The 23212-nt window shown below is 47.0% G+C and overlaps 1 protein-coding gene across 1 annotated transcript; it reads left to right on the top strand.

Moving 5' to 3' along the window:
- Positions 1-435: 435 nt before the first annotated feature.
- Positions 436-21637, top strand: plekho1b (pleckstrin homology domain containing, family O member 1b). The gene is made up of 6 exons (XM_012837469.3): positions 436-889; positions 1582-1728; positions 13196-13336; positions 16756-16860; positions 19550-19651; positions 20228-21637. Exons 1-6 carry the CDS (start codon positions 863-865, stop codon positions 21017-21019), a joined length of 1314 nt encoding a protein of 437 aa, XP_012692923.1. The 5' UTR covers positions 436-862; the 3' UTR covers positions 21020-21637.
- The last annotated feature ends 1575 nt before the right edge of the window (positions 21638-23212 follow it).

Genomic DNA, 23212 nt, shown 5'->3' with positions numbered 1-23212 from the left:
AGTAATGTAGCAACATAGAAAGGCCTATGGTGAATTTCATTAAGAGACATTTACTTCAATCAGTGATGTTCCTGTTTTCCTTGGCTGTAGATGGGTCATAAAAGCCTAGTCCATGATCTGTGGAGACAAGGCACTATGTTACTCGTATTAGGGCTAGGATTCCTGTTTATTTGATAAGCCTAATAACTACAATAACCCAAAGGGGTGCCTATTGTTGATTTGTGGTATATTTTAGTCATATTAAAAAGGCAATGACTCCATTTGGTGACATGAAACAAGACATAAAAGTTGCGTTTATAAACTGAAAAAAATGTGGTACGACTAGATGGAATGTGTTTATGGCTGTGAAGAATAAAATCTGTTCTTTGTTTCAAGCTGCTTATGTCCACAACTACACAGCCACTTCTCTCCGTAATGACATCATCCAGGGTTTCAGCCATAGGTGGAGCTGTGGAGTGACAAAGCGGGGTTACCCCGATTGCAAGTTGTTCAGTTCTTCAGTGTCACCACGGGGAACAAAGTCAAGCGAGTAGGTGCTTTAGGGGACGCACGGGAGAGGTCGTGGCACACTGACTTGTGTAACGTAAGACTTACTATTTAGTTCGGTGATATGTTTGTGAGACAACGACATAGCTGTCCAATTGATTGAGAACTGTAGGGAGGCAGGAGGCGACCGCGAGACGGAGAGGAGGCTGGAAAAGAAGGTAGTCGAACGTGGGGAGGAGGCGAAGTAAGCGGACAAGGCACCGTAGTTTTCTTGGAATCTATCGCATGTCATTCTCTCGTATTCTACACGGAAAGAGCTAAATTCACGAGCCTGGGGCACGTTTGGAGGAAACACCAGTTTTTGTATTCCTTTACAATGAAGAAAAACAATTCGGCAAAACGGGTAAGGCATGGTACCGTTACATTGTTGCCGACTAGTGGGTGTGCGTTTTTTGTTCAGTTTCCACAATATGTATCTACCGTAGGTAACAGTATAAAGACTGTTATTTTAACACATAGACTAGTTTCATCCATAGACTACTTGATGAGCTACATCATTTAGTTCGTTAGGCTACATGTCTTTGCTTAACTGGTGCATTTGTGAAAGGAGAAGCATGGTAGGCTATTCCTTTGTGAACGTCCTGTAGGTCAGGTAGCTAGCTTGTTCAGATGCAACTAACGTTAACTATTATATGAAACTGTAAAATGCTGAAGCAAATGCCTTGGGAGTAACGTTAACTTGGCGGAAAATCTCCATATAATTTCATTCACGGAGCATTGTGTTGTTGTATGAATGTGTACGATAACTAATAGGTCATTGATCAGACTGTATTACCATTCAGTCGTAAAATTTTAAGTCAGACTACTATAAAATTCTGAAATTACTATTATCAAGAGAGAGTCGTAAAAAGAGAAAACATGAGTCTGAAAACGGTGCCCGCCAGGAATGTGATAATATCTACATGACAAAGAGAATGACAGGGCCGAGGAGCCTTCACAAAAGTCTCCCCCTTTTCGCACAGCTCCCGTTTGAATCTCAATAAGGGAGCCTCGGTCAATTAGGCTATATCTCTCTAACCGCCGTCTTTCTTACAGGGCCCGCAGGATGCTAACCAGCAGCCCTCACAGCCAGACAAAGTCGGGTGGATTCGCAAGTTTTGTGGTAAAGGGATTTTCAGGGAAATCTGGAAAAACCGTTTTGTTGTGCTTAAAGGAGACCACCTCTATATCTCGGAGAAAGAGGTGAGCCGTCATGCTATTACTCTTACTTTATAACTGTGTCACGACTGTTTCTGTGTTCCTAAATTAGTGGGTGGTCTATTTAGAAACTTTCTTTTTCAAGAAATCTGAAGGATGCAAGTCACTGATACAAATGACAGAGTTTACATCCCATGTAGACGAGTGCTACCTACCAACCTACAGCTGATGTGAAACTGAGCTCACAGGACGCTCCACGCTAACTTTAGGGACTAAAGCAGGTGTCAAACAGCAATCAAGGAATGACAGAGTCATGTTCCCTACTGTCTTGCTCTACACTTGGGTGTCAGGGAGTCAAGCTGACTTGACCCAGTGAATTTAGAGAGGCTGTGAGTTTATCAGCACAGGCTTCCCAGGGCTGGATGAGGAGGCTGCAAGTTCACTTTGCAGAGTGGTGGGCGTCAAAATGCTGCCTTTAAACTGTGCATCAGTGGTTGTGACAAGTAGTCTTTTGCTTTTGCCTCTCTGTAATCAGAATATATGAGAAACTATGCTAAAATCGTGAAAACGAAGATAGACCAGAATTAGCAACCCAGCTGTAGGCTAGCAATTTCTATTGTCTGCCCATTATCGGTTGTAGGACTGCACAGTGGCACCTCATGCAGCTCCATGATTATAGTCTCGACAAAGAGAGAAACAGGGAAACAATTGCAGACTGGCTGTGACTGACCCACTCACGAGGTTCCTGCGCTCTAGACCACCCACACATGAGTCATAGACAACCTTTCTCTGGTAGCGGCCGAGGCATAACCAGCTGTATGCATAGCACTGCAGCCAAACCCCGTGCTCCCTGTTGCAACATACACATCAGCAAATAACACCATGGGTATTTAGTTCCCTAGCTGATTTAAATCTAATCTCAGATTCAATCAGTGGTAAGAGCGACGAATTTCAGTGGGGACAAAATGAGTGAAATGACTTCACCGCCACAGCCACTGCTCATCGGCTCTGTGCTTTTCCTCCCAGAGCTGTGACAGCAGCCTGGCCGCTTGTATTCCATCTGGGTTTGAGGTTTGTCTGAAAGAAGGGGCCTGGGGTTAATTGTACAGCGGTGTGTCCCGTGTTCTGTTTGCTCATATCGCAACCTTCGTCACCTTCATCAGCGACGGGGATAGAAGAGCTCCGGCTTTTCTGCCGTGGATGGAGTGTGCCTGGATAGAGGCGTGGAGTATTAGCGTTCTGCCAAGCTCAGCTGAAGCTTAGCCAAGAATGTGGTATCGGCCTCTTAGAGAGTCTTTTACACCTTTATCCAATGGCAAACAAAGGCAGCCGGCTCAAAACGGAGAAACGTGACAAATAGATGAGGTAGACAAGAGTGGATCGATGTGTCCCTGGCCAATTCAAATGTGTAGGTTAATGGTGAAGAAGGGCAGAGACGTCCTGAGTGACATGATGAGAGCAAGTAAGTTGACTGGTATTGTTGAGCCCATCAGTAATATGAGGTCCTCCGAAACACATACTTGGCTGCAATGAATGTGTCTTACTTTGTTTGGCCATTTATCATCAATGTTTGAGTGTGAGTCATTCTCACATGGGGAGCCATTTGCTCCTTCACATCAAAACTCACCTGGTTAACAGGATGAAAGCTACAACAATGTTCTTATGTAGCTCCAGACTGATCCTCTGCAGATGGGTTGCTTGGGAGTAACTGAGAATCACACAGACTCACCTGGCCAAATCTCAGCTTAGCATCATAAAGGCGAATCACTGACAGAGAAACCGCGGATACTCAGCAGCATCAGCCTGTGTTGTCTGAATCATGTACGTCTTTTGAATCACGTTGTCTTTGGAATACTCTGTTGTCCCACTATTGATACATTTTGTAGTTTATCGGCTGAATGGCAAAGAATATATCAAACAGCAGTAGTGGGTTGTGCTAATGTTTCACTGAAATAGGTTTCCACCATGTGACAGACTCATTGTGGTGTGGACATCAAGCTAAAGTTGCTTGAAAATATCTCACCCTCCATGTTTGAATTGTAGACTTTCCACTCTGGTAGGTAGTAGCTGCCTTCTATACTGTACATTTTGATGACGGTGGTTTATAACTGCAGCTCAGAATGACAGTACTCATTAGCCGAGGCTTTTGGTAAAACAAAGGGAAGGATCCTCCCTACACTCCCCCTGCAATGGCTTTCTGGACCAAATGTCATCTCAGCATTATTGTCCCTGTGCTCGTCTGGACACGGGATCGGATTGCGTGGCGAGCGAGAGCTGAGCAGCCGCCCCGGAGCGGGACAGCTGTGTGGGGAGAGGTGGGGCATGTGGCAGCTGGGCTTAAGTTTCACTCAGATGGGTTACAGTCTCATTCACCTCATCTCTCTCTCTCTCTCTCTCTCTCTCTCTCTCTCACACACACACACACACACACACACACACACACAGAGACACAAGAGGCACAAGAGACAGAGAGTGAGAGAGAGACAGGGGGGGCACAAGTTAAATCATATACTTACTGACAGACAAATATGGAGAAGGGCTGACTATAGGAGTCTTATGATATTGTGTGTACTTGCTCTAGCCATCATCAGAAAGCTGTTTAAAAAGCTAGAAAATACTGTAACGCAGAGATTGTGTCACAGAAGCACCATAGGACCAGGACTGTTGAGCAGTAATAACAACTTTCCTTTTTAAAACTGGACCCCCTTCTGTTCTCACTTTATGTATTGCCTCTTGACCAGATATTCAGAAAGCATGGGATCTCTTATCATTGCTACGCTGATCATACTCACATATATTTCCCTCTTTTTTCTAGTCAAGATAATTTACAACCTCTTTTTGACTGAATACAGTAAACTCTGTATGGGTAATAGCTTGCTGAAGCTGAATGAAAATAAGACAGAGGTTATTATCTTTGGTTCCCCTGACATTAGTAGTGTGCTTGGTCCACTCACACCATACCAAAAGTCTGTAGTAAAGAATCTTCGGGGGATTCTTTGACTCAGATTTATAATTTGACAGGCGGGTGTTGTTTGTGCTTCATGTTACCAGCTGAGAGTAATTGCTATAATTGCTGTGTGAGAAGGTGGTCCATGCTTTTACATCTTCCAGGCTTGACCATTGCAGTGCATCACTTCATAAGTTACAAGTGGTCCAAAATATGGCAGCTGGACTTTTAACAGAGATGAAATCTTTTCAATCTCTTATTCTATTATTTTATTCTTGTTTATTTTGATTGTAAATTAATTCACCTCAACTGGAACTTTGGTTCAACTCCTGTTGTATTCAAATGTGCTATATAAATAAATGTGACTTCACTTGACATATAATTGCATGCGTTACACACGGTTGGTTTACACGCCGCTCATACGCGAGACACACAAACACAGACACGTTCATACACCCCCCATGAATTCGAGCCAATGCATATTCTTAGTATGAGCGTATCGCCAGTGCATTAGTGACTCATGCAATGTGGTTTGAAACTGTGAAGCTGTGTGAGCTTATTTTACCGCTCTAGGTGCTGAAACCCCAGCCCTGCTGCGTGATGTGTGCTGTATGTAGTCTCTGATCACATAGCCCATTATATTTACTCAGTGTGCGCGCTGAAATGCCTCCCCTAATGAGCACTCATGCAGTAAAAGGCCCTGGCTAGCTCTACCTGACCACCTCTATTTGAAAGACAGACACACACATCAGAATACTTAATGTTACTATACAAGGGATTAACCATGGTTTTTGGCAGTTAAATCATGAACTCTGTAAGCATATCTGTAGACTCACAAGTGAATCAGATAAGCGACACAGAACTGAACACAATGCCAAATTAGGAGGTTGCTGCGTGGGTCCACACTGAGATAACCGCTGAAGTGAGTTCTGCTTTGTGTGTTGACAAGTTGTGACTACACAAACGTCTCTTGTCCTTGGTTCCTCTCAGACCTCAGTGCACTTCCCTGTTTTCAAAAAATGAACGAGGTAACGTGGACTTCAAAGACACGGCGCACAGTAGATGTCCGACACTGCTGTAATTCAGCTAATCGCTTTAAACGTAATGTAATTGTAGCATCATGAGACAGTTAACGCTTGTCATGCACCCCAGTGAATGGATGCCTGCCTATTAAATCACTTTGTCAGCGGCTTACAGTAGTGCTGTTCTTCAGGCAAGGAGTCAGTTTAGACCTCTCCCTCACTGGCTCTGTTTATGTTAGTGATTCATCTCCCAAACAGGGGACACCGGCGCCCTGGCTGTGTCTAACGGATCGCTCCTCGCTCAAACTGTAGGCTGCTAGAGTCCTGCAGGTAGCTGTCAGCGTGACTCTCTCCCCTTTCAAGGGATGGAAACACAAGAGTTTGCCCAATTTCCTTGATGACAGCTCTTCCAATTGTTCTCCCTCCAGAAGAGGAAAGCAGTGAGAGTGGAAGAGAGAGAGAGAAAGAGTGTGAGAGAGAGAGAGAGAGAGAGAGAAAACAGAAGAGAGATGGACAGGTCGTATATCGTCCGCGTTTATTCTATGTGCAGACTCTGTGGGGCCACGACACAGCAGACCTCTCTGTCTTGGCGCTGGCGTGGAGCCTAGCCTAGCGGCCCGTTTTCCATGGCAGGACGGAGAACGCCGGAGGGCACGCTCAGGAGAAGTGTGTTGCCGGCTACAGCCCTGGGTGTTATAGCAACGCCATGCACACAGACACCAACACATGTACACAGTGCCACACAGAGAACCGCAGCTCCTCGCCTATTAGAAAATACATCCTCTCACCTCCACTTACTTCCTGTTGCACATGTATGCAAATCTGCACACATACACCAACTCTTATTTTGTCCGCCTTCGTCTTTGGTTGGAACACATCTGTCAAATTGTCTTTGTTTGTTTGCCCATCTATAGTTTGTTCTCTCCCTCTCTGTCTTTATTTCTCTTTCTCTTTTTCCCTGTATCTCTTTGTGGGTTTGAAATGGCATGATGGTAAAGAGCTTAAATGAGTTTAGTATCGAAAAGCAAAGGTGGGGGCAGGCTAGCTGGTTGTCATGCCAACTGGCAAGAAGTTATGAAGAGTTGGCACAGAGCGAGACCTCAAGGTCCTTTGCCCACATGCCGCCTGTGCCCACCTCAAGGTGTGAATTAGATTTCTAAATAAATCCGTCTAGAGTATGCTGTGGTAGTGGGCCTGATGCAGTTGGGTGCGCCCATATGTAACGGATTTACAGACGTACTCTCAGAGATGGAGACCATTTTTCCCCTGACTCAGGATCTGTATTCCATGTCCACATGGGATGATGTCACAAATCTCTTCATATACTGTGTGTCTATTCATAATAAAACACACGCAAACACACTCACAGAGAAATGAACAAAGCTTTTAGATTTTTTTTTCTTCTTGCATTACATAATGTGCTTTTGTGCTGGTTTGTGTTTGCATGGAGGGGGCCATTAAACCAGCTACGTAATGGAGCGAGGCTCTAAAAAGGGTCTGTGCACTTTCCTCATTTTAATGTATTTAGGTCACTCTAGACTCCTGCCAGCGTGCTGCTCTCACTGATAACTCCAGCACAACTCTGTGCCTCCCGATTAGTGTGAGTGTCGGAGGAGCACACAGCTCAACGATGTGAGAGAGCTCTGATATCAGCTGTGAATATGGAAACATTCTGGAGAGTCTCATAATGATGTGATGATGTAACACTTGCTAATTAGCACGATTGTTCACAGAGGCCAAACCAATGATCAACAGCACAGGTATGGTAACACAAGTACCAAACATAAACCCAGAAGGCAACCATTTTTCCAATGTTTCTAAACGGTTTGTTTGTTATCTCCGCTTAGGAGGTTATGTTTTCATTGCCATTTGTTGGTTCATTTGTTTGTTTGTCAGCAGGCTTGTGCGTATCTAACTAATTAACGGAGGGGACATTAGTAAATTAGTATCATGCTTATTGGCTGAGAGCTGACAGAATGGCTTTCCAGGAGCACTGCTCTGGGATGGGCCGAGCTGGACTGGATGCGTTGTTGTTGTTCATGTCTTGGCAGATTGAGGTATTTATCTCCCTGAGAGTGAGCCACAGTTGGAGGCTGGGTGTGCAGAGCGGTGTAATGAGATGAGCTCACCCCCCTGCAGAGTGTGTGTGTGTGTGTGTGTGTGATAGAGAGCGGTGTAAATCAGACTCAGTGGAGCTGTTTCCCCTTCTTCTTAAGGAAAGGAAACAGATCTGGTATGCCACATGAGAAAACTAAGACAGGAGTGACGGTGTTGAGGACACACATACACCAGCTGTGCACTAATGTTGATTTGTCTTAAGTCACTACAGCTAATCTATAGAACAACAACTGCTTGGATACGCTAGTTGTTATTTCAGTAACCATCTCAATCCAATTACCAAATCTCATTCCATTTACGTGCCAAAAGAATACAGATTGTAATTTCCTTCTGTGATGTATTGTACTTCTGCCTAAACTCTCTCGGCTACATGTCTATCACCAAGTCAACAATTGCTACCATGGTTATCTAAATATTTGTAACATGTATGGGCTAAAGTGACTGCTCATAAAGTATTTCATTTAAAAAAGTCTGTTTGAGCACAAAGAGCCTGGATTAGTAGTGGTATTCATGATGTGAGTGAGCAGAGACCTGGCCTGTCACCCAATTCTGGACTCTGTCAGAACATGTCCTGAAAAGCCATCTGCATTTGTCCCCTTAAAAAGTCACCTCATGTCATGGGGCCATTAACTACACGCTCACTCTACCTGGTTCATCGCGACACATAGAAATGATTTTCTCCTTAAACTATAAGGCCTATGGATGGCATGAGTCAACAGTAAATGTGTGGATCGCTTGAGCAAGAAAAACAAGGTCTGGGTCTGTTCTGTGGAATGACAGCACAGGAAAAAGTCTGTGACATGGCCAGCCTGCGTGTGATGTCATTTCTCAGGAAAAAGGCCTCAGTGCCCCACTCCCATTGCTGTGACATAGCAATACGGAATCCTGGTAGCCAGTGAGTCACTATCAGCTGATTTCGCCCCCAAACAGAAGTGCAAATGGAGGCTGCGAGAGTGAGTCATGGTGCACATGACGGGGGGTCAGGAAGGGAGGGGGGGGCTTACTCAGTAGGGGGGTGTGCAGAGGAGTGGTGTGGTGCGGGAGATTAGCACAGTGCCTCCCGGTTGTCTTCCGGTGCGCAGCCAAAGGAACGAGCCATCCTAATAGGCTCAGCCAGGCTTTGGAGGCCTTTGGAGGCCAGGCTTTGGCTCACTGTCCGTACTTGCCTCTCGAGTAAACACTTAAACATATTGGCAGGTGAAGTTATCCACTTCACAGAAGGTTGTGTAATGTTAAGTTAAAGAGTAGAGAGAGTGGAGGTGGCAGATTATAGTATTCTATTCTATTGGGGTCAGGGTTCATTGGGGCTCTTTTATTCCTGACCTCTCACTGTAAACAGATCTCGCAGGTCTGAGATGGCTGCCCCTTTTAACTGGCTGAGTTTGGAGAATGCATCACAATCATTTGAACTTTTTACCTAGGCATCTTAATGCTGACGTTTTGCTGTAAAACATACACACACACACAGGTGCACCCATATATTTGCCCTCCCACAAACACACACATTTGTATACACACACACACACACACACACACACACACACACACACACACACACACACACACACACACACACACACACACACACACACACACTCACTCACACACACACACACACACACTCTCACACACACACACACACACACACACACACACACACACACACACACACACACACACACACACACACACACACACACACACACACACACACACACACACACACACACTCAGTCACATGTGTTTCCTCTGCTTTCTCTCTGCTGCCTTCACTTGTTCCTGTGTAAGCAAACACGTGCTGGGCTGTTCTGCCAAGCGTTCTCCGGCTCTCAGGAGTCGGCGAGTTTAAGCTGGGGTCTGAGTGGAGGTGGTGAGGGCGGCTGGTGCTGTATCTACTGCTGCGCTGATATCACAGTGAATGTTGCCATTCTCATATCGCTTCTCCTGGCTGTCCAGGGCTGATGCAGTGGGCCTCGTGAAACTTTAATGAGACAACCAGGAGTACACTTTCCCAGGGCAATCAGTCCTTTCTGGTTAGGGAGGGAGAGGTAGAGAGATAGAGACCGAGACAAAGATGGCTTTGTAACAGTGCGTCCTTTGGGGAAATGTTGTTACTCGGAAATTCAATCTTCTTAACCTTGCTTGTGATATTTATACATTTAATCGATCGTTACTTCCTGAGGAAGTCTTTAAAATTGACTTAATCAAATCGCTAAATCAGATGTCAAAGGCGCATACAATGCATTATAAGATGAAGAGGTTCGTTGATGTCTTACTGAAATTCAATTTGTGGACCACAAGTCGAGTTTCATACAATAACAATGTTGTTTAGGGGTAAAGGGTATCTAGATATACATGTCAGAGCCACGGGTTTTTTGTGAAATTTAGGGGCTCTCCAATGTGTCTTTAAAGAGGAACCAGACGGTATTTATAACATGGCTTGAAACAGTCACTGGAAGCCGAAGCAAACAGTACATCTGGCATTGTGCAACACCAATGTTGGTGAAGAAATGTGTACAGCCTGTAGTTAAATACCCAACAATATACTTTTCAAGGTCTTGGGGGTGGGGGAGTAGAACACATGCAACCCTTTAAATTGAAGAATGGTGAAGAATGAACTTTTATAATCCATGACATAAAAATACTATACCCAAACCCTATCCAAACTGCAGCTCAAATATAGTTTCAGTTGCATGATTACAGGATATTGCAAAAAGACTGGCTGCCCCATGTGCCGTTAGACATCTTGTTTCCCTAGCTAAATATGGTTTGTGTGAGTGAGAGAGGGAGAGAGAGAGATCGGACTAGTGGGAGAGGGAGGTTCTGAGAGGGCAATAGAGCCGTTTATCAGTATGTTCTTATCCATCCGAGCATCACAGGTTTCAGAGATTACTGATTCTGTCCAGAAGTGTTTCCTTGAAAAGGGAAGCCCCTATTTAAAGCTTAATGCTCAATAGTGGGTGCATGAAATATTAATAAGTCTCTCAGCATCGCAACGGAAAAGGTCTTCCAGAGTTCCTCTGCGTGCACATGGCTAGAATTAGCATCGCACATCTTTTGTGCCTCCCTGACACTCGAGTTTCCACCACCCATGGGGAAAGATGTGGATCGGGGTGTAATGCATTGAGCCCTGAATAGGCTCCTCACAAAAGCAACTGTGATCAGGTGAAAAGATAGTGTGGGGTGATCAATGTTTCCTTGAAAGGGCTGGATCACACGGACATGAACAGGAGCCCACGGTTCTGAACCCTGCTGACGACTCTTTAAAGAGGGTCAAGTGAGTGTGAGGCTGAAGTTCAGGGAGTCGGATGTTGACTGACAAAGACTTTCCACCGCTCCCACTGACTATCTGCTCCGAAAGAAAACGTAAGCAAAGGCCACCCTTTTTTTTGGCTCGTCACCTAGTCGTCCCATCTCTGACGTCCGCTCTGACGCGGACACTGTTTTGCCATTCTCAGTTTTCACACACATCCAGTGGGGTCAGCCCTCACTGTTGGCTAATGGGCCTTTGGTGTTGGAAACTACGTGCCCTGCTGTCGGAACACTTGTTTCCTGGGGGCCTTTTTATCCCCATCCTGTCATGTCACCCATATAGCGAGGACCTTGAACTGGTGCGATAATTGAGCCCCTTTGGCTCAACATAGCCATATGTACAAGTGAAAAGGCTGCCAGACTTTGATTTCTCTTGGCCCTAGCTAGCTAATGGAAATTGATTGCGGCAGTAATGAGTTTTGTTTGTGGGTCGTGCTGTCCACCATGGCCCCGAAAGGTCTAATTGGGTTTGCCTTGTGTGGCCTTTATTGCCTGTAAATCTCATTGGTGTACCTAAATGTCATTCTCTGGCACTGCCGGCAGGTGAGCGCAGGAAAGGATTTCAAATTGTGATCACAAAGATATCTCCACACGAGCGGAAAAACAAGAGCATCTGGCCTGGATCTGTGCTTGTTATCCTAGTCGTTTGAAAGGTTGTGGCTGAGTTGAGCAGTTCAATGAGTGGTGCATAAGGAGGGGTCGTCGACAGACTAGCGGCGGCCGCTTTGAGAGGGGAGCCTCACCAACCAGAGCCGTGAGGGCCTCAGGAGACTCTCTGTCACCCTGCCGCCCCTTTCTCCCTCGTGCCCGTGCAGTGTCAGTGATGCGAAGCGACAGAGTGTGAAGAGGCGACTGGTTTCCCAACGAGTGTCAGCGCAGAGGGGGGCATTCGTGAGTGGGTATACCCCAGGTGCAGAGGTTCGGCAATGGAGAGGGGAATGTGTGTGTGTGTGTGTGGGGGTGTGTGTGGGGGTGTGTGTGGGGGGGACTGATATCCCACCCCATCCCCTGCCTCCCCCAACCCTTCTGTTGAGTGTCAGCTCCAACCTTTGTCATCAGTAAGACTCTCAAATCCAATTTCATGGGTTCACCATGAGGGTCCGCTGTATTTCTCAAGTCTTGCAGTCTTCTGTTCCATATAAATGGGTCTAACAATCTGTTGGCTAGCGGGAGACCTGACTGTGACACTTTAGGATGAGAGTGCAGTTCTGAGGACAACTCTCCATGTTGCCATTAAAAGCAGTGAGAGCCAACAGGACACACTCACCTCCTCTATTTTCAGTTTGAATCTTCATCACTACTTTGAGCTCTGGCTTTCATTGGGTTTATCTGTACTTGTTTTCCTCTGGAAGGTGAACTCATTGCTCTGACATTGCTAGCATCATGACTCACCAGCTAAGCTTCACGACTGATATATTTGCATCCTATATTCGTTTTTTGTATGCATCACATGCAACCGCTGGTCGACAGGCTGCATTTATATTTAGTCTATGACAGACGGCTCTTAACAGCAGTGCTGGTCCTCGCTGGCCCACGGACGAACAGCGGATACCTCTCTGTGTGATATGTATAAATATTGAGGACCCCGTGGTGTTCCACTGTGTCCTCAGAAAGTCTGTTCAAAGCCAGCATATGCCTCCACTGTATATCGGTTGTCCTGGAGATGGTTGCCTGGAGCCCAACTGACGGAGGGTGACATCAGGAATCAGTAGTGTGTAGCTGTTACTGCTGAGAGTCATCAGGGGAATGATCCTTTCCTTCAGTGGTCACAGTAGCATCCAACTGCCCCTTAGGCCAAATCATCAGGTTCAAGCAGCACATCTCTGTGGGATCAAGCAAGAGGGGTATAGACTCAGACAACAGCTGCCAACCCTAATCTTGTTAGTGCTCTGTGCACAACAATTTCCTGGCACAACAGAACTTGAAAAATCACCTGAGGGATGCCAATTTTTTGTGCGCATTGTCAGTTTGTCTGAATGCGAATTTGGTACACAACTTTGCATTACCATTAGACTTTCAATTATGAAGATACCACCTTGATGACAAAGCACCTAATATAGAACAAAACAGCAAGGTGCTACATCCTGTAACCCTGTCCTTTTATGATCCTCAGGTGAAAGATGAGAAGAAGATTCAGGAAGTGGTCGACCTGACGGACTACGAGCGCTCAGAGGAGCTACGTAAAGCCAAAAGCCGCAGCAAGAAGAATCACAGCAAGTTCACCCTGCTGCGCTCCCGGCAGCCTGGCAACACGGTAAGGGCTGTAGGTTCAGTCCTGGGCAGGGACTAATGCTGCTTCTCCACCAACCCCTGTCCTTGTTAGCTGGGCACATCTGAAGGGAGTAATTGAGAACTGCTGTTCATGGGCAACAAAACATCCTGAATAGATTTCAGCTGAGCTGTGTGACCCCAGGCTTAGTTTCTGGTCTGGGTTAAGGTGCTGGTGAATGAGTGGAGGTAATGACCTGCAAAAGTTGACAGTGGGAAGACTCCGTGTATCTGAAAACATGGGTTCGGGCCAGCTGGCCTTCTGCACTGGCCTCTACCCTTGTTAGCATAGCATGCTGTTATAGACCCGTCGCCTCCCAACTCAACAGTGTTGGTGAGAGGAGCCATAACCCAGCGTCTCTGGGTGGAGTAAAGGAACAGACAGGAAAATTCAAGCCTAACGTGTCAATGGCAGCATCAATTTGACAAATATGAGCAGAGAACCAGACCAGAAGACATACATCTAAGCCAGTCAGTACCTGTTATATGTTATGTTATATATATACCAGTGCAACTAGTAACTAGTTTAGGAATTGATTTTCCAACAGGGCTAGTCATTATAAAAAAGCTTGGTTTTTCTTGGTGGTTTGATCTCTGCTCTAGGGCCATATTGGTGTTAAAATGTAGCATTCATGTCCAGTACAAGCTAGTTCACCATTCTGCATCCCAGAAGGTAGCAGCCGGGGCTAATGCAAGGAATTTGTTCCTGTTTCTACAAAACTCATAAGGTTAGACCGGACAAACATTTATGAGTGTGTAATGATGTGAGGGCATGTCAAGGTCTATAATCTCTGTACTGTTGACTCATCCCTTTTGAGAGCAGTCACATCTGTTATAGGTCATGTAACAGAGCCTCCAAAGTTTTCACGGTTGGGTCTATAGCCACTGTAGCATCACAACCAGGCCTAGGTTCAGGTGTTTATGGAAAAGCGGTGTTAAATTACTTCCCAGCCCTCCTCAGAATGTTCCTGTAGAATAAAACTTCACAGTTGAGTAAATACCTTGGTGAACTCAGGTTTAATTAAGTGTGAGTCCTTCAAATCATGTAGCACTTAAGCGACCTCAGAGTTGTTTATTTTCTCTGAGATTTTTTTTCCAGAAATTCCCAAAACTGCAAGACTGGCACAAAATCCTATTAATTAGTGGCCTTTGATAGTGAAAATAACTCACTCGGAAAACACCCAGCTGCAGAGGCATGAGAGCTCTCCAGCCACTCTCATAATACATGAGAGCCAGCCTTAGGAGCCTGAGCAGCAGCATAGGGGTTTACTTCAGTGGACGATAAGGAGCTTGTGGAGGGGAGGACAGAGTATGCCTCGCTAATCTACAGACGACAGAAGCTAGTGCAGAGCTCCAGAAGTTAGCATCCTCTCCTTAGCCCTTGGGCCAAATGGGCCATAACCCTGTCTACAGAGGTTGGCCTCGAGTGTGCTTGGGTGCAGCTTATCGCCTGTGATGATCAGACACTTGTCTGTAAAGATAAGCAGTTTGTATTGAATGCTCTTTCTCTGTTGTTGCCAGAGATACACTGGTGTCTCACTTAGCACTTGGTGAGGAAACGGTTCTTTAAAAAGTTGGGATAGAAATACATTTGGTGCCACGTCCACAAAGTATTTTGCTGAAAATTTTGAACGCCCTTTTCAGTACTTAGGTTTTTAATCTGTGTGGAAATTTCAGTTCGTTTTGAAGAATGTTGCAGTCTGAACACATGAGGAACTACAGTATGGGGAAGTTAGACAATATTTTAGGAATGAAACAAGCTAAGATGTGCAACATCATCTTTCAGAAGTCGTTGGAATACAGACTGCCCCACTGAAAATGATTTCCACTATTTGCCAAGGCTATGGGATTGTGTATTACATATAAGAGCAACACAGAAATCTATTTACGTTTATTGCATAAAATATATATAAACATGCACATATAAATGCTTCAAAATCCTTTTTAAGCGACTTATAAAAATGGTACCATGGATTTTAGATGATTTGGAATAGGAACCGACCTACTTGGCGCTGTCTGTCTGCAATTTGGGATTGTTTCCAGGAGGGTATAAAACCTTTAAGGTCCAAACAATCAGCTGCAATCCCGCATCGAGGCAGGTGGCTAATCCTGAATCCCTGTGCGCTGTGGACCCCAGGGGGGGGGATACCATGCATGGTGTTGCTATCATCACTCTGCTAATGATTCCCAGTGCTCCACTCTCCCAAGCAACATCTGGAGCATCCCCAGTGTCCCAGTGTCCCCTGCCTCGCCACAGCCTGAGGAGCTCAGCGTCTCATATTTGAGGAGGAGGTTTCTGTCATTGGCGTTGAGAGCAGGGCAATGGGTGTGACTTCGTTTTTGTAGTCAAGGGGGTTTGTGGATCATTTGACGGTAAATGTGAGAATGTGGGAATGTGTGTATGTTGTTATGCCAAACTGAGCTATTTAAAACAGCAAGGTTGTCACCACAACGAATGCCTGCGTCTCATATCTGATATCATGATCCATGTAACTTCCCATCCTTTTTTAATGCCACTTAAGAAATAGAGAAGCAACCCTCTATGTAATGCCTTAAGGCAAATTCAACATTAATAACTCAACAGTTCAACATATTAATGAGAGGAACATGTGGTAGCGCTTTTCCTTTTCATGTCAGTGTGCCCAAACTCTTCCTTCTCATGTCAGTGTGCCCAAACTCTTCCTTCTCATGTCAGTGTGCCCAACCTCTTCCTTCTCATGTCAGTGTGCCCAAACTCTTCCTTCTCATGTCAGTGTGCCCAAACTCTTCCTTCTCATGTCAGTGTGCCCAACCTCTCTCTCATCACATGCTGATTTTAATAGCCCATATGCTGTAGTAGCCAAGCAATGATTATCCCCTCCATTAAAACAAATAGATCATTTTTATATTTATATTTATCCTAGAAATCAGCTTTATAAAAGATTGAATATATAAGTGGCAGTCAAACCCAAATAAGCACATTCTCTCTCTCTGCACCCATCATGATGGCTTCAGTAAGACGGGATTGACCAAGTGGTTCTCCTCTAGCTGTGGGGGAACGTGTTTCAGAGTGGGTATCAGCAGCAGACTTGGCCCGAGTAGCGCGTTTCACTGGACTCACCCCTTAAAGTGCTGGCCTCGGTGTTCCATCACACGGAGTCTGCTTCCTCATGTTCCTGCTCACTCAGCAGGGCGGGGGAACAACCATATGGCCTCGCTCCTTTAGCTGCTGAACTCACCGTGTTTTGGGCTTAAAAAGAGGAGCGCATGAAGAGAGCGTGTCTGTCAGGGCCCAGCGCAGGGTTAGCCCCCACTGCTCGGGCTTGCGCTGAGGATTAGCATCAAATATGTGGGGTGTGGTGCTGTCATGTGTTGCGATGACATTCTGGGTCATTTGCTCATCGCTCTCTCCACTCTTTCCCCCAGGTCCCGAATCTGGTCTTTCTGGCAGTCAGTCCAGAGGAAAAGGAGTCTTGGATAAATGCACTCAATGGAGCCATCACAAAGGGCAAGAATCGCATCCTGGATGAGGTAACCTTCTTCAGATCTGGTCCCACCCAGCCCCCCCAACCGCACCCCCCCCAATCAGACATATATTTATGTGAATAGGTAATCCCCTCTGTGATCAAACACAGATCATTGCTTCAGCCTGTGTTCCTGATTGTAATCATACAGAGCAAGTTGGCTCTTACAGAAATAAATCACTGTTAAAAATTCATTCCAGCACTTAAGGTTCTGCATAGGCTCACCACATATAGTTCACTGGTTATAATTATTTGTACAAAGGGCTGTTTACAGCAGAGTGGTTTTATATAGGTGATAGCCAAAGAGACCATCATATGAGGATAAGTTCGATGTTGGGGAGCGGAGCCAAAGAACCCAGTGCCTTCATAGAAATGGACTAAATGAAAGCAGCTGTTTCTGTCAGCCTGTATTGTGGTATTCACGCTTCTTTTCAAAGCTCACATAGAGCAGAACTCAGATGATGCTGGTTGCAAATGCGTCTGCCAGATGTGGCCTGTTGCACCACCAGTGTAGCGGGATCAAAGCCCTCCCTTCGGATGTCATTCACAGCAGACAATTCCGTTCTCCATCTCCTCCCCGATAGCTGACGCCAAACATTTTTCACCGATGATCTCAGAGCTGGTGACTCAGCCGATGCCTTCAACCTATGATATATGGAGAAAGCCATCGAACAGCGGACACACACAGACACACGCACACACATATACACACTAATCCCAACACACCAATCAAACAGTGTCCACATACATACACACACACACACACACACACACACACACACATACTGCTAGGCACACCCACACTCCTGCTGAAATGAATTATGCCCTCTCTGCTCTCTCAGTAATGAGGTGGATTGATGTGGAGGTGCAAACATGTGTGTGCTCAAGAGTGGGAGTGCGTGGGGGTGCACTACTGCATATAAATGCCCCACCGGCGATGATCACGATAGCAGTCACCCCCTCATATCTAGCGGGCTATTAGCTTTCCCCCAGGTGATTCCCCCACGTTCTCCAGAATCCCTCCACAGGAGAGAGAACCAGGTGACAGACCCCTGTATTCTCTTGTGCTCACCCCTCGCGGTGTGTGACCTGTGGGGGCGTATCACCTTACTGCGCAGGCATCCGGTGTCCTGGACATTCAGGGCCTTTGCTATCAGAGGCAGGGCTCTTAACGCGTCAGTGGGTTCACACACTGACACCCCGGCGTCTCACAGGGAGGAAGGTTCTAGAGGCTCCTCGGTTTCACGCACTCCATAGAACAGTACCTGCCGTGGCTCTGTGGGTCACCACTCACTGCGCGCTCACCTCTCAATCCCGTTAATTAAAACATCCAATTAAGTTGAACAAATGCGGGGTAGCTAAAAAGGACTTCAGTGGACATGCCAGTAGGTGTGTTCACTCGTTGGTGAATGTGCTTTCAGGCAGTATGACTCAGCTCATTGGATGAATGCGGGGTCGCTCAATAGAAGAAGATATAATCCGTGTGATTCAGAGAGATGAATGGCAGTCTTCTCTCCCCCTCCCGATGCAGGCATCAGCTGCCTTGGATCCAACTGTGCTGTTAACTCCTGGTTCTGTGTTGCATCCAGGACTGGGGATAGTCTGTTTTATTTTTATTTGCTTGTTGTTTGCCCACAAACAAAATCCCCACAAATCTAAGGGACTGAATGTCTTTTCTTTTGCGATGCAGGCCACCCCTTCCCCTCCTCTCCTCCCCTCCTCCCCTCCTCCCCCAGCCCCTCTCCCCTGCTGAGGCTGCCCCATAAACCCCAAACCACTTTAAAATGCAGATTAGCCACATGTTTTCGGCCAGCCAGCCAGCAGCAGCAGCAGCAGCAGCAGCAGCAGCAACCCTCCCCCTGAACTGGGTGATGAGATGCTGTTGCCGTGGCGCTCAGATCAAAGGCCTCGCTTCTCAGGCCGCTGTCACTACAGACCACTTTGTGGCTTCCCGTCTGTGTGTTATTACTTTCATAAAAAAAGCCACTGCTTATGAGACTCATGGAATTCAAGGGCATGTTTTTCATTTGAACTGTGTTTGAGGCACGCTGACTCTTTCAGCCTCAGTGTTCTGTCTCTTGTTTAGGAGATGGAGAGAAGACAGGCCTCACTTGAAATATTATGGCATCCCTCTTCACTGGCCCCCAAAAAGAATCTTTTCGTAGCGTTAACCGTTACACTGTCATGGGATTCAGTCAGGCTATTCAGATGCTAAGTGTCACTACATCATTTTACCATTGAAATGCCTAATTGCTTGTTCAAAGCTTGTTCTATTTGCAGCTGTTGTGTGTATGTTGTCACATCTCTGCACATGGTTTCCTATCATGTTTCAAAGGCTGCATCTCTGATTCTAGAGCCTGGCTGTGCTCCTCTCTCGCCACATGCAGATAATCAATGAGCTGGTCGATGACATGATCAATAATACGCCCCCTCACTGATTCCCCTCAGGGTGGTGTGGAGGCACGCTGTGTGCTCCGAACCCGCTCCCTTCCCTTTCCACGCGATCTCACCAGCCCTCCCTCTCTCCCTCTCTCTCTCTCTCTCTCTTTCTCTCTCTCTCTCTCTGCCCAACAGTCTGTTTGTTTGTCGTTGTCTTTTTTTCTCAAGTTTGAAATCCTCACACAATAAGATTGACTCCTGAAGCTATAAATCTGTCTCTCTCTCTCTCTCTCTCTCTCCCTTTCTCTCTCTCTCAGGTCACGGTGGAAGAAGACAGTTTCCTGGCCCACCCAACACGTGACCGTGCAAAGATCCCACACACAAGACGTCTGCCCACCCGCGGGCACCTTATGGCCGTGGTGCGTTTTACTCAGTGATGTCCGTGTAATACTGTTCGAGTCGGGAAGCTGGATTTGCATGAAAGAAAAGTTTCGCTGCTGAAACAAAACAGATTGAACATACTCTAGAACAATTGGAACAGAAATAATATATGCGTGCTGAGTCTGTGTATTCGAATTAGAATGGTTATTGAGCCCATCAGAATAGCCACAGCACAGACACTCAGTGCCACAGCTTTAACCTACACCAAATCTAACCAGCAGACAGCAGTTCCTGTTTTTTAGTGGCTTTCCAAATGACCTAGTTTTTCTCCCCGGCAACACAATGTACTAGAGATGTACTATCTGTCTAATAGACAGAGGTGTGCTTTGTGGAGAATTAAGCTGTTTTGATTTTCAGCTCTTAATAGATTATAGTGCCTGCTGCTGCGAATGTGCATTTCAACAGGCTGTGCAACTCTACTGCTACTGGATATCCTCATGATATTGATTTCAGTTTCTGCTCTTAGAGACAAGCTGCTCTGTGGTGCTGAAATTGTATGTAACTCATTGCACTGCAGTCCTCATCAGCGGTTTCCATCCTCTCTCTGTCCCCAGGCGTCCACCTCCAACTCAGATGGCATGCTGACCCTCGACCTCATCCACGAGGAGGACGCCCCCGACTCCTGTGAAAAGAGCCTGCGGATCACCGTGGACAAGCCAACCAGCTCCTCCAACTCCACCCCCGCCGCCTCAGACCCCCAGCGCCTGAGCCCGGACTCGGCCCGAACCTCCTCGGCCTCCACCTCCTGGGAGGCCCAGAGCAAGTCCCAGTCCCTGCCTCGCCAGAGCGACATCCCCTGGGACTCCTCCGGCAAGGAGCCCGGCGGAGGTCAGGGGGCGCGGACCCCGCAGCCCGGTCGCAAGCTGACGCCGGCCGAGAAGAGCCGCTGCGCCTCCATGGACGAGATCCTGTCGCACTCGGAGACGCGCGCCGCCGCCGCCGCCTCCCGCCGACCCGCCATGCCCCACTGCCCGGCGTCGGCGCCCGCCGCCTCCCTGCAACCCATCAGCCAGCTGCAGGACCTCATCTGCCAGAAGCTGGAGCGGACTCAGGAGCTGCTGACGGAGGTGCGCGGCGGCGCCGAGAAGGACGACGGCGTGCGGGCCGAGGCCGAGAGGCTCCTGGAGGAGGCCACCTCCACGTGGGGGCAGGCGCGGGACGTGCTGGAGGAGGTGAAGGAGCTGCGGGCGCTGTGCAAGCAGCTGGACTCGAGCGGCGCCGGCGCCACGGCCGCCTGCGGTAACGGCACCCTCACCAGCGCGGCCTCGGCCAACAGCAGCCTGACCACGCTGGGCGGCAAGCTGAAGAGCCCGCAGCAGACTCACTACCGGAAGAGCCTGATGTGAGGACGCGGCTGAAAGAGGAGATGGACCTCATGAACGCTTCGCTAATTAATGATGAGATTAACGCAATGCCCCCCCCACCCCCACCTGCTGTGTGCAAGATTAGGAAGGAAAGGAAAACCTTAAAGCAATTCTGAACTGAAACTGAATATATTTCCAGTTCTGCTTCTGCACCACTTTGTTGGTGATGCAGGCAGAGTCACAGAAATATGACATGTGTGGGTGGGAGCAATGACACACACCCCACTGCAGAGCTGATTTCTGTGACTGGGGCCCTGAGAAGGATGCATTGTATAGGTTGGAGGGCGGATAGGTGTGTGAGTCTGAGTCTCTGGTTCTGTCTCCAACTGCTCTGCATCACTGAACTCTCAGGGGTGTGTGTCTGTTCAGTGCTGGCACCAGCATTAGAAAGTAAGGGGGGGTCAATTATTGGGGGGTTATGAATACAGACAGCCCAAATCAGGGGGGGGGGGGGGGCAGGGCATACATCCCACCCCCTTACTCCTGTCCTTCTGCCAGCCTGTTGGAATGTGAATGTTTTCCTTTTAATGTCCCAGAACACACTGGAAGGTCTCCACTCCACCACGGGGGCCACATTTTTCCCAGCCCCCCCCCCCCCCCCCCCCCCCCCCCAAACCCAAATCGCTCCTGTTTCCACAGGGGTGTTTGGAGGAAGCGGCGCTATCACTTCAGCTGACGTGTGTGTGGTCGTGATAAGATTAGCACAGGGGTGGAGATGCGTGCTGGGCCTGGATGTGACCTCAGGTCCCTGCACCGCTATGATAAAGCCAATTTTAGACCTGAAACTGCGTGGTGTGCTGACTCTCGGCGGTACAAACAGATCAGAGGACAAAGCCTTACCCAGCTGGTCCACAGACACACCAAACAAGCCATGTGTATTTATATTGTGCTCAATGCCTATGAAGGCGCGAGTCGGAGCAGTTCTAGGTGCCGAGGGAATCAGGTAGAACCGCAAGTCTGAATCCAACTTCCAATTCCATGCAGTAATGAGAAGAGAGGGGGAGGTGGGTGGAGGTCACGGACAGAGAGAGGGGAGGGGAGGGGAGGGGAGGGGAGGGGAGTAATGATCACACATTTTGCACTATAGACTATGCTGTAAAACGAGCGGAGCGGAGTGACACTGGCACGCTGTCTTTGAGGAGTTACATCAAATCAAACGAAGGACTTAAGTGGCAGAAGAGACAATCTACTGTAGCCAGGAGAACACAGGGCCGACGGCAGGCCCCCAACCTCTCACACCTAAGTGGCATTTCCTAAACTGGTGTCATCCAAATAAAAAACTACACTTAAGCTGCCTTAGTGTACCTTGAAAGAGAACTGTGCACACACAGTATCTTGCTCTCACAAACACCAGTGTGAGCTCTTGCTGTACTACCCTCAGTTTCCTGAATGCTGCAAGGAGACCGATGTCAACTGGAAATGCTTGACCTCTGTGGGTTGTGCAAAAGCTTCGGCGGGTTTTTGTTTTAAGTTTTGTTTTTCAGAGTTTGGGTAACTATGCAATGTTGCTTACAAACATGAAAAAAAAAAGTCATGAACAAGAATGAACGCTGAGTCGCAGTATAGGTCTAGAGTGAAATGACCAAAGGGTATGTCTTGCCAGTAGCCCACTCCTTGTTTTACAGTTCCTGTGTAGGTTAATGTGTTTGCACAATTCCGTGATTACAGTTCAATCTGTTCTGTCAATCACACTTAAATTACCAACAGTGTTATATATATTTTTTTGTATTTTTATTGTTTAAAGTGCTTTTTGTAGGGCAATAAAAAAAAACACAGGAGGAGTCTCTGTTTCCAAATAAAAATGTCTGATTTCATGTGTGCAAAGCAAAGGTCTGAGTACCATACTTCAAAATCACACGCTCTCAGATGACACGAAGGGGTGCAGATTAATGGCTGTTGGAAAGAGGATCTGCCAAAGTTTTGCAAAAGCACAAGGATCCCCGATATGACAGTGGGAGTGATGTTTCTCTTTTGGCCAATTCCAAACCATGCAGCATTCCCTCTATTTCCTGATTGCTCACCCCTTTTTGCTTTTGTCTGAAAGAACAGAACTCTTTATCATGGGCTTCTTGAATGCAACCGTATCCCTGTTTGCCAGTGATTACCTTTGTAGTTTTGCTCAAGTAAAACAGCTGGATATTGTGCACCTGTATCTTACAATTACTGGTCTTCCTT

Source organism: Clupea harengus, chromosome 11 (assembly GCF_900700415.2).
Source record: "Clupea harengus chromosome 11, Ch_v2.0.2, whole genome shotgun sequence".
In the NCBI taxonomy this organism is placed as follows: domain Eukaryota; kingdom Metazoa; phylum Chordata; class Actinopteri; order Clupeiformes; family Clupeidae; genus Clupea; species Clupea harengus.
Note: the sequence above shows the minus strand (reverse complement) of the source record. Positions and strands in the feature narration are given on the sequence as shown.

Bases quoted from the DNA above. Each gene is read 5' to 3' on its own strand.
- plekho1b (XM_012837469.3), top strand. From the start codon at position 863: ATGAAGAAAAACAATTCGGCAAAACGG. The intron at 1,729-13,195 runs GTGAGCCGTCAT...TATGATCCTCAG, and splicing joins TCTATATCTCGGAGAAAGAG to GTGAAAGATGAGAAGAAGAT. The intron at 19,652-20,227 runs GTGCGTTTTACT...CTCTGTCCCCAG, and splicing joins GCGGGCACCTTATGGCCGTG to GCGTCCACCTCCAACTCAGA.